Consider the following 12,728-nt stretch of genomic DNA (forward strand, 5'->3'; position numbering starts at 1 on the left):
GAATCTAATTTTAAAAAATATTCTACCCTTCCCATATTCTTCTTAATAGAGAAGGAAGCAAATAGTTGTATAGTATCTGTGGTAGTATATGTGTATAGAAGATATAAAATTATACCACTTGTCTAAAACTGAATTCCTTTAAGAACCAGAGTTAAGATATAGTCTGAAGTCTAAAGGATGGAATTGCTATGTTCAATTATAGGGAACTTGTATATTAAACCAAATTTCAAGTTAGAGAAAATGAGTAAGTTATACATGTATAAAATTGCCTGAGTTATTACTTGGGGCTCATAGAATTAATTATAATATGTTTTATATACATTGTTGTTATTCAATAGTGTCCAAAGTTTCATGACCCCATCTGAGATTTTCTTAGCAAAGATACTAAAGTAAATTGCCATTTTCTTCTCTAGTTCATTTTATAGATGAGAAACTGAGGCAAAAATGGTTAAGTGACTTATCCAGGGTTATAGAGCTATTAAGTACCTAGGACCAGATTAGTTTTCTGACTCCAGGTCTGGCACTCTATTCACTGTACCACCTGACTTATTTTTCTTTCTATGTATCCATACACACACACATACACACATAAAACCTCCCTTATCCCCAAAATACAAAAAAGCAATTTTACACTAAACAGTTGATTAAAAAATATCTTGTATTGATGACATCCCCCTCGTCATCCCTACAAAAGTGATTCCTGGGCTGATAACTAAATAGAATTTCCCAGTTTCAAAGAAACTTGAAAAACAAAATAAGATCTCAGTGGTCACGTAGTTCTGCCATACACTCCAAAAAAAGAATCCCCACTATAAAATGTCTGATTAAGTAGTCATCCAGCCTCGATATGAAGACCTCTACTAAGAGAAAATTGACCACATTCAGAGATGGTCCAGGACTCTTTTGAATAGATTTAATTGTTAAAACATTAATCCTGACTAAAAGCTTAAATTTTCTACTTTGCAATTTAAATCTAATACACATAGTTTTGCCTTTATTATTGTAATTTTAGTCACATAGTAATTTATATAAAAAAATATAAAAAGGAACCTCCCTCCAAAAAAAACTAATAACCTTAGTCAATGAAACTTTGATCTCTGACAATCAAAGGCAACAAGGGAGTAGATAAACTAGTCTATAAAATCTTACAAAGAAGAATTGTAAAAAATTATTAAAAGTTTCACCTCATAAAATACAGCAAAAAGAATGGAGAACCAAGTTTATGGAAACTGTGATGAGCCACAATTAAGATGAATCATCTCAAAGGCACTTCAAGATGAAACTGGAAGGTAGATGAAAAACAGAAGAAAAATAGATAGAATTTTTATTAAAAAAATTTTCTATCAATGAGTCACAATGGAGTATCTACTATAAACTCACAGTCCTCAATGACATGTGAAGAAGCCGAAATAGCAGTTAAAGAAAGCAATGATGAGAAAGGCAAATAAATTATACTGAGTATACATGAAAGAAGTCATTGCTGGAGAGAACACCATTTTAAAGGTAATGAAGAAGTGATTCTTAATGTATCTGAAAGAGAAAAGAAATCAGGGAAAAATATAAGAAAAAAGGAAAAGAAAAAAGGTGATAGAAAATATCTAGTGTCTATTTTCCCATCTTATAAAATATTTATAAGAATAATTTACAGAAATTATCACATGTTTTCTTGATAAAAATATGAGTCAGGAATCGGCAAGTCCTTTAAAACAATATTCTGCAGTAAACCACATTCTTAAAATCACGCAACAGAATGAAAGGAAATTAAGATATGAGACTCCACTGTACTTTTTTTTCTTAAATTTGATTTGCTATAACAAAATGCTAAAGGCTCTTCAATAATGTGTCATCCAATCGTGTCAGAAACATACAAAATTCCTTGATAGAACTTTTTAAAAATAATTATCTGATTTTTAATATCATGAGGCATAAAACATAAAGCATGTGTTCACTACCACTCAACAAAGAGTTCAAACAAAAAAAAATGTTCCCTTTAATAACTGACTTTCGAGTTATGGCATCTATATTGATACCTATCCACAATGGAAGATTCCAACACTGAAGAAAGAACAGATCAAAACTCACTCAAACCCACACTGGATTCTAACTCCTCTCTCCCAAAAAAAAAGGAAAGAATCAAGAGGATGGTAGTACCTAAGTCCAAAACTAAATAAGAGAAGACTGGACTACATTTCAGAAATAGTAGGGAGTATTTAATAATTCCAAACTTTTTCTTTAAAAAAAAAAAAAGGGGGGGGGATTGTTTTTAAAAAAAAAAAAGGAATACAGTGCATCCCTTCTGACATATTGTCTAGGTGTGAGTCATCAATTCTTCAGTGATTATGATATATTCCAAGTTACAAGTATCCAAAATGCAATGGAAAAATATATGGGGTTCAAAAGCAGGCTGAATCTTGATATAAAGACCTGAACTGAAGAAAAAGCATTAACAAATATTATGTTCTGAGAATTACATAAAACCCACAAACAAGTTATATGCTCCACCTGTTAACCACACAAAAGTAAAGGATACAGAAGAAGGTCCCTCTAAATGCTTTTCAGTGTACTGAAAGGACTCCCTGTGAGGCAAGTAAGAGAAAACGCACACAAGAACTGTACAGAATGAGAACTTATGGATAGGTTTTGATGTGCACAGAGATCATATTAATGAGATCACAGGTCCATTAAAGGATCTGTATAACTAATGGAAAGTACTCACTAGATATACTTAGCCTAGAAAAGAAAAGACCCAAAAGAAATATATAATAGTGCCCCTTCAAGCATTTAAAGAACTAGGTCATTGAGGAGATACACTTCCTCTGTTTGGCCCTCAAGAACAAAGAGCACTGGGAAGTGGCAAAGAAGCAAATTTAAGCTTGATATCAAGGGGGAAATTCCTAACAATCAAAGCTCTCTAAAAGTGAATGACCTATCGTGCTGTTCTGAGAAATGGGTGCTCCCCCTTTTAGTAAGTCTGAACAAAAGTTCTACAACCTACTTGTCAGGCAGATTTTAGCAGGAATTCTTTTTGTGTGTACTCTAGCTGGGCACTCGGGCATCTTCCAATTTTCTCCCTATTATATAATTATGTTCCAAGCAGGTATCCTGTAAAGATATGTTCTTTTAGAACTGGAAAAATCAATCAAAATAATATTTCTTTTTTATAATTATTAATACTGAAGTTTAGATAGCATTGTAAAAAACATACACAGAAAATAACTAATTTCAGAAAAATAAACAAAGACATCCAACTTTCATATAGTTTCCCTCTCCCTTCCAAAGACTTGGTGTATGTGTGTAGACACACACACAGACACACACACATATATACATATATATATATATACACACATATACACATATATACACATATATGTACATATACATTATGTCTAATAAATATTTAATGATTATGCTACAGAGAGATACAGAAGTTAGAAAGGGTATGGGGGCGGGGAATGTTTGTGTGTAATCTGAGAGTAAAGGAATAATTTAAATGGACATTCCCATTAAATAAGAGTTGTTACAGAAAAGTATATAAATTAAATTTCTGTGAATCAAATCTTAAATGACCTAAAAAAAGATAACTGATTAACAGAAATTCCAAAAAATATAATATTTTTAAGGTAATTTAAGGTTTACAAAATCCTTTCCTATATAATATCCCAGAGATATCAGCAGTATCCTCATTTTAAAGATAAGAAAACTGAGAACAAAAGAAGTTATGTGACCTATCCATATCACACAATAAAGCTCATGAAATGATATATTTAAATTTATCCTTCAAGATCAGCATCTAAAAACCTCTCATTAGAAACATACCACACACAAAAAAAAGTCATTTCCTTTGGCTTTTACTTTTTTCCCCATTCTCAAGAAGAACTACCTAAAATTTATCATGTTTTAATATAAAGAGAAAAAAGATACATTCTGAAGATTTGCCATAAGACAATTTAGATTCACAATAATAGTCATCTATAGATATATGGTCAATAATTTCAGCAAAAAGATGGCATAAAGGAGAAGTACCATTCTTAAAGCCAATAGAAAGATAAATGTATTTTTATGCAAATATGCACCAAGAACAGGTTTGTATTTCTAGAATTGTAAAAATGTACTTGTCTTAATTATTTAGGTAACTAGTTCAAAATAGAAAATTACACAATATTAGATTTGGGAAATCCTTGAGATTATTGTCAATTCCCCACCCAATAAAAGAAATATATGCATATTTTAACCACATATTGATGTCTTCTTTACAATGCCAATATCTATTTCTTTAAAAATCATAATTCTTTACCAATTTCTCTACTGTAGCCAAGAGTATAATAATTACTTTTTTTTTTGCTTTCTACTTACAATCTCTACCAGAGACAATGTGTTTAAATATCAGCTCCAAAACTAGAAGGGTCCGTGGTCAAATCACTTAAGCTTTCTAAGCCTCAAATTATTCAAATGTAAAATGTAGATTAGTCATTTTACAGGGTTACCAAAGGCTCAAATGAGATAATTCACATCAATTATTGGATAAACCTTAAAGTACTATATACACATCAATTCTGTCATAATTACGTCCCACAACTCCTAACAACCACCCTCTGATGTCCATCTAAAGTAACTCCATCATTAAAAGTTTGTGATCTCAAGGCTTCAAGAACCAAAGCTAGACATTTTGCCCAACAACCTTCAATTAAGGAGTTTTCTCTCCAAAGGTACAGATAGTAACCTAGATCTCATCCTGTGAGATCCCGTATGCTCTAAAGACTCTTCTATATAGAGTGCAACAAATGTGCTTCTGGGTGTTTTTATTAATTCCTTCAATAATCATTATTAAGTACCTACTGTTAACATAAGGCACTGAAGATACAAAACCAAAAATGAAAGTTTATTCCCTCAAGGAACCTCAAAATTCATGGAAAATAATGAGGAACAAAGGTTATTACTACTTTCATAATACAAGTGACTAGGTTACCTTCTTCTCCTGTTATACATCTCTCTGATGACATCCTTTACACCATTTCTTGTTTTAACCTATGAAAGAATCTGTTTTATCCTTACAAAGTATTTTAGTAATTTTTAGTAATTTTAGTAATTGGATTAATCTTTCTAAAGTATATCTCTATTCAGTAGCATACCTATTACCCCTTTACTGAAAAATTTCGATGGCACCTTGTTTTTCCATTAATTTCTTTGCCTGATTTTCAAAGTCTTCCAAAATTTGACTATATATACCTTTTACACATTCTATGCTCCAGTCATAATGTCCTAACTTTGATTTATTAAGTGGGAATAACCCATGGTTACCTATTCCATTTCTTTGATAATGTCCTTCACTCTGTCTGTAACATTAAATTGTCTCTCAAATTGTCTAATCCCTAACATCCTTTAAGATTTAATTCAAATATGATCTCTTACACAATCATTCCTGCTCTTTCTAGTCAGAAATCATCTCAGTAGTTCTTTTTGCTGAATTAATTTTGCATTTAGTTTATTGTATTTTTAACTATTACATACTTTTAAAAAATCCTTTTATTAAAAAAAATTCTAAACACACAATTATTTAGTACCTTCCTAAAAAGCAATCTGCAAGATGCTACATAATTTTTAAGAATGTGTGTATGTGTGTGTTGTGTAAAAAATTTTTCATCCCCTAATCCCATAATTATCTGTAAGTTAATTGGTGCTTTTTTCTCTTTCACAATAAGGCACATCTGTATAATCTTTCATTATACCTAGAAGAGTTCACAAAAAAGCATATCTGCATAACCTTCCATTATGCCTAGGAGAGTTTAAATATCTTTACACATAAGAATGGTTGTTGTCCTTGAAGATTACTAAAATGACATTACTATGTTGAGGTTAATGAACAGTGTGTTCAACTGTGGCTGATCAGATCAATACAAGCTTCAAAGTCTCTATCACATGCTGGGCATTTAGAGGAACATTTAGAAGAGAAATGCTTTTAAATGTGCATGTTTTGTTTCTCTTAAGCCATTGAAATTCTGCTTTACTCATAAACCATAATGTCCACCTTCATGAAGGCACGCCATGTGAGGCAGTCTTTTGCCATTGGTTCCCATGTCTTACAACTGATTCCAAAGTTCATAAGAAAGACCTTGAGAGTGTCCTTGCATTGCTTCTCCTGACCTGCATGTGAGTACTCATTTTGAACAAGTTTTCTATAAAATAGTCTTTTAGGTAAATGTACATTTGACACTCAAATAATGTTGCCAGCCATTGGAGTTGAACTCTCTGCAATAGAGATGAAATATCTGGTACCTTATCTTGCCAGGTGATTTTCAGAATCTTCCTAAGACAACTGAAATGGAAACCATTTGGTGTCCAGCATAGTGCTGGTAGACTGTCCAGGTTTCACAGGCATACATCCATAAGGGCGCATAACTCTGTACATCTTCAGTTTAATAGGCAGTCTAATACTGCTTCTTTCTCACATTTTCCTTTGGAGATTCCCAAATGTTCAACAGGCTCACAACACCTAGATGTCATCTTTGATTCCTCAGGCTCCTTCATGCTCTATGTCCAATCAGTTGCCAACTTCTGCATTTTCTACTTCATTACATCTATGCTGTGATGCTTCTACCACTCTGATGTAGGCCCCTCTTCATCTCATATCTTTCTGATCTATTGCATTTACTGTTGGCCCCTGTGCCTTAAGTCTCTGCCCCCTTTCAGTCCATCTTCTACTCAGCAGTAAAATAAACTATGAGCTCTCCAATTAATAAGTGTTGAAAGGATATATAAATAGGAAGTTTTCAGAAGAAATCAAAGCTATCTATAGTTAAATGAAAAAAAGCTCTAAATCACTATTGATTAGAGAAATAAATGCAAATTAAAACAACACTTAAGTGCCACTTCACACTTATCAGAAATGACAAATACTGGAGGGATTGGAGGGGGAAAAAGTAAAATAGTGAACTACTGATGGAATAGGTATACTAGACCAATCATTCTGCAGAACAATTTCAAACTATACCCAAAGGGCTATAAAACTGTGTATGCCCTTTGACCCACCAATTGCACTATTTAGATTATATCCCAAAGAAAGCAAAGGTCCTTGTGGTAGCAAAGAATTGGAAATCAAGAGGATGCTCAACAATTGGGGAATGGCTAAAGAGTTGTGGCATATGGTTGTTATGGAGTACTATTGTGCTATAAGAAATGACAACAGGGACAAGTTTCTGAAAAACATGACAAGACCTATATGAACTCATGCAAAATAAAGTGAGAAGAACTGGGAGATCTTTATGCATAGTAATAACATGATTGTAATGATGATTAACTGTGAAAGATTTGGCTGCTCTAATCAATACTAGTATGCAAGATAATTCCAAAGGAATCATGATGAAAAAATGCCATCTACTTCCAGTGAGAGAAGCGATGAATTTTAAGAGCAAAATGAAGTATAATTTTCTCACTTTTCTTTATTTTTCTTGATGTTTTTGGAGATAAGAAGGCTATTAGGAAAATGCATTTTACACGATTTCACATATGTAACTGATACCATATTGCTTGCCTTCTCATGGATGTGGGAGGAGATGGTAAGGAAGTTGAAAATTTGGAACTCAAAATTTAAAAAGAAAAGAATGCTTAAAATAAATAATTAAAAGAGGGTAGATGAAGTTTTCCTTTAAAAATAAATAAATAAATTGGTTTTAGATGCGTGAGCCTTCTCTCTCAGAACCTTATTCAGTAACTCTAATGGATCAAATATTAAGACTGTTGGGCATTTTCAAAGACTCATAACCTGTCTTCCTTATTTTTCCAGTCTCCTTACATCATGTTTACTACATGTACTCCAAGATCTTACGACACATGCCTCTTTGTTATTCATCAAAATTTCCACATTTGCAGAATGTAAAACATGTCTTTATCTTCCTCAGTATCATATTAAAGTATATTTTTGATTATAAAACAATTATATTTCTTAAGGCAAAAGGATATTTAAAAATATAATAATACTTATTCCCTTTTAATTCAGATATCATCCATTTAGCAGAGCTTAAGTTAAAACTTTATTATTGTGATTCAATTTTTTCAATCAAGCCCAATTCTTTGTGACCCCATTTGAGGTTTTCTTGGCAAAGATGCTAGAGTGGTTTGCCACTTCCTTCTCCGATTAATTTTACAGATGAGAAAACTGAGGCAAACAGAATTAAGTGACTAACCTAGGGTCATAAAGTTAGAAAGTATCTGAGCTCAAATTTGAACTCAGCAAAAGGAGTCATTTTGACTCCAACCCCAGCAGTCTATCTACTGTACCACCTAGCTTCCCCAAATTCTTTATTATTCTTTTAAATGGAAATCATTTAAGTTTTTAAAACATTACAAACAACTAATAAAGCAAACTAATGTCTTTCAAACTGAATGGGCCTAATTGAGTGAAGTTTTCTCAGTTTATGAGACTAGGCTTAAGTCACATGATCCCCATTCCCAGAGCCAGAAGATGAGGTCTTGGGCCTCAAGTTGCAGAAAGTCGCATGATCTTAGGCCTAGGTCTCTAAAAGTCAGATCCAAGTCATTGACAGGAAACAGACAACATTGGTGACCAGTGGTCAATGATAGTTACTTCCTTTTAGTCTATCCAATAAAAAGTCTTGACTATTTTTTTATTTAACCAGGTATTCTACTTCCTGCTGGTCAGGTTTTATAAGTACATGGTGGGAGTTGGGATGGCTCCAGGTGCATCTGGGCCTCTCCCTGAAGGAACTAAATAAATGCTTTCTCTTTGTACCTGAAGATGTCTCCAATTAGTTAATTTGGGAAAGGAGATCTAATACTCATCCCACACAAGACTATATGATAGCATGGAAATTATAGGTTGTGTTTTCCTTTGGCATAATTCCCATAATAAGTTTTTTTAAAAAATAATTCTGCTTCTAAATAGTTTTACTTTGTCAGAAAGAGATATATTGAAGGGACCATATACACATACTTCAAAATTTACAGTGCAATAAAAGTACACTTAAACTTACGGGGCAATAATGGCTCTAGCAGGTCTTTTTGTGGACTGTACTTGTGAAAGCCAACCTTCTAATTGTGCATTCAGTTGAGGACCTGGAAAAAAAAAAAAAGATAAAAATGCCAACTCTGTATATTATGCTGTAAGTTATAGTTACAAAGACTTGCCCCCCAAAAATCCCTGCTCTCAAGTTATTTACATGAAGGAAACAAGACAAGTAAATAAATACAAAGTAATGAAGCAGAGAAGAGGCATAATTTTTTTTAAGAAATTGGATTTAGAATCAGAAGAATTGAGTTCAAGTTCTGTCTTTGTCATTTACTATCTGTCCAACGTTGGGCAAAACATCATTATATTCTCCGAGTCTCCATTCATTTATAAAATAAGGGATTTGGCCTCTGATCACTTAGAGCTCTAAATCTATGACCTCACCCTGTGATTAATATGATTCCATGATTACTAACAACTAGGACTGAAAAAGGAAGACTTCAAAAAAGAGGAGGCATCTGAGTAAAACCTTAAAGAAAGTTGTGAGATTGAAGAGGAAATACATTTCAAGTATGGAAGATAGGTCTGTGTGAAAATACAGAAATCTACAGAAGAATAATGACTTTCAGGAATTAAGTATTCAAAAAAATCTAACAGTCAGAGACAATGTTCTATCTAATACCATAATTGTGCCACAAACAAGTTAAAAATGCAAAGATAATAATGATAATTCTCTTTTAATATAAACTGTTGGCAACAAAAATTCTATTTTAACATTAATAACTGTTACCATGAAAGTAAAAGAAAAAATTATATGAATAACTATATCACACTTTAAGCTAATTAATCACATACCTCATACAAATATATAATAAACATATTTCACATATTTCATTGCTAATGACTTAGAACTTACAAAGTGAAACTTAAGTGAATAAGATATTTACACTTAAGCAAAGGAAAAAAAAAGCAACCCAAAGATTCTAGGCAAAGCAAGAAGAAATGAAACATCTGGGAAGATAATTCAGATTTCTAGAAAACAAAAACCTACCTTGCTTGATCAAAACAAAAAAAAAATTCCATTCAATTATATATCAAAAAGACCAATTAAACCTTTCTACTCAAGGGTTTGGGTCATGGAGTCTAGAAAAGCCTATTAAGTCCTTTCTCAAAATGTTTGTAAAAGCATAAAATGAAATACATGGAATTACAAAGTACAAAAGAAACCAATTTTATTGAAATGTAGTTATCAAAATACATATGTATTAATAAAAAAGACAGACCCAAACTTAAAAACTCCTATTCTAACCTAAGTTTCCATTTCTATTCAAAACATTTCAATTCTACTTTAAATGCTTAACTTATATTTAATATCTCTCTACATGGCAAGATGTTTGAGGGAAATATAAAGTCTCCTTAAAGAAGAAATTATCAGTTACAGTAAGATAGCTAAAAGTCAACTCAGAATTGAATTTTTAAAAACCTGAAATACTGAGTAATTTTGAAATATGAAATAAAATCTTATTTTTAATTTGGAACAATTTGTCATTTGACAGCATGCCACTCAACTAACAATTAATAACAGTTTTAAATTATATTATCAGTAGTATTTTTCATAGGACTTCTCAGATATGGCTTTAAATTTCTTCTTGCATTTAATCTAAAATATTGTGCTACTGATAAGGTGCAGCATTAAGAATGATGTAGTAAAAAAATCCCCAGGTATCTAGCTTTGGAAATAATATAGTAAGTAGAAACCCTAAAAGTATTAGAGACCCCAATACTTTTCAAGAAACCCCAGTCATCAGGCTCTAGGAGTGATGTAATCACCTTAATAATATAGCTATTAAAAATAATATGACATAATCTTGGGGACTGAATGTGAAAGAAAGGGAGTTAGGCCTGATATCTTTATTTCTTTATCTTTCATGCATATCTGGTTTGTCATCCAAAAATCTGGGCTGCTATCTTGCACTTGGACCCAAACAATGAGCACTTCTTAATTTGAGAAAGGGAACTGTTGTTAGCCCCCATTACCAAATTTCACACCAATCATGTGAACTCCAATTTCCATAATGTCATTTACCCTGCTCTGTTCTTTGTTTTGTAATTCTCAAATCCCTATAAATTTACTTGCTCTATATGTTCCTCTCATGTAACTTAGCCCAGTTTAATTGGTGTTATCATTATAATAAACCTTCCTTTTTAAAGCCCTATTCTATACATGTGTGTATTCTTTCTACCAATCTGAAAATATCATAGTAGTAAAAAGGGATCACTATGTTATGACAGTGACTGAAGGCGCAGTTATTTTTAAATAAAACTATAAACAATGTTGAGTGGGTTAGATGCAACTTGATGGGCCTAGAACCAGAAAGACTCCTCTTTCTGAGTTCAAATCTGAGTTCAGATACTTACTAAGTGTGTGAGCCTGAGCAAGTCACTTAATCCTATTTCTTCATATATAAAATGAGGTGGAGAAGGAAATGGCAAACCACACCAGTATCTTTGCCAAGATAAACCCAAACAGGTCATGAAAAGTTAAACATGATCGAAAAATGATAAACAAATAAAAATATTTGTCAATTTAATACTTCACATAAGTGAATATATATGTATGCATACATATATGACAAATATTATTTATACTAAGTTACAATGTTTATAAACTGAAGAAATAAAAAAATATGTTTATCAAGATACTATACATATTGGGTCATTTTACTATAAACATAGTTTTTGTCATAACTAATGAAATTTTAGTATTCTGTTTGTATATTTATTTAGTGCTCTCTGCAAACTATAATGTGCATTTTACAAAATGACATTCTGTAATTTTGGAAAAGGAACTGAACTGTGTAGAAACCCACTAAAGACTATGTTCTAAGTATGTGAAAGCAGAATTAACTACATAAAAACTATACAGATTTATTACTAAAAAGTTCATAATCTTCTATCAGCTCAGTCAAATATATGAGTAGACTAAAGTGCAAATAAAATGGTAGTTCTACAACCTTTCCAAAATAATACAATATATACTAACTTCTTATCTTTCTGTTCACAGTTTTCATTTATTTTTAACCATCAGCAATAATATCTTTATCCTATAGGGTCAAACTCAATAGGTTAATTCTAAATATTCTATTTCAATTCTTTACTACATACAGTTTATAACAGTAAAAAATAAAGCAACTTTTTTTAAGGTTTTTTTTTTCATTTGATCTGATTTTTCTTGTGCAGCATGACAAATGTGGAAATACGTACAAAAGAATTGTAAATGTTGATGTCTAGAAGGAGAGAGGAGAAAAACTCGGAACACAAGGTTTTGCAAGGAGGAAATGCTGAAAACCATCTTTGCATGTATTTTGAAAAATAAAAAACTATTTTTAAAAAAAAATAAAGCAAACTATCTTTATTTTCCATTTTTCTAAATTTTGTGTGCATATCTACACTTAAGTTATGTATGAGAAACAAATACACAGAAAGATACAAAAGTCTATTTGGAACACATTCCAAAATAATTGGAGCTTCCTATTATTAAAAAGAAAATACCAAGAGTGACCATCATTCTAAGAGTGAGACAACATGATGCAATATAAAAAGCCCTCGATTTGAGAGTCAAAAGAACTAGGCCCCTGATTTACCTCTTTATGTGCGATTCTGGGTAAGTAAATCTCTTTGAGGTTCAGTTTCCTCATAGAGATAATACCTATTCCATCTATTATGCAATTATCAAAACAAAATGAAAAAATGCATGGAAAGC

The 12,728-nt window shown here is 31.8% G+C and overlaps 1 protein-coding gene across 1 annotated transcript in view; it reads right to left on the reverse strand.

Moving 5' to 3' along the window:
- MEMO1 (mediator of cell motility 1) overlaps positions 1 to 12,728 on the reverse strand; it is a 120,925-nt gene that overhangs the window by 65,824 nt on the left and 42,373 nt on the right. Inside the window, exon 2 of the mRNA XM_051976118.1 lies at positions 8,991 to 9,072. Within this exon, the coding sequence (XP_051832078.1) occupies positions 8,991 to 9,072 (82 nt within the window). The remainder of the gene's footprint in view (positions 1 to 8,990; positions 9,073 to 12,728) is intronic.

This window comes from Antechinus flavipes, chromosome 2, assembly GCF_016432865.1.
Source record: "Antechinus flavipes isolate AdamAnt ecotype Samford, QLD, Australia chromosome 2, AdamAnt_v2, whole genome shotgun sequence".
NCBI classification, from domain to species: domain Eukaryota; kingdom Metazoa; phylum Chordata; class Mammalia; order Dasyuromorphia; family Dasyuridae; genus Antechinus; species Antechinus flavipes.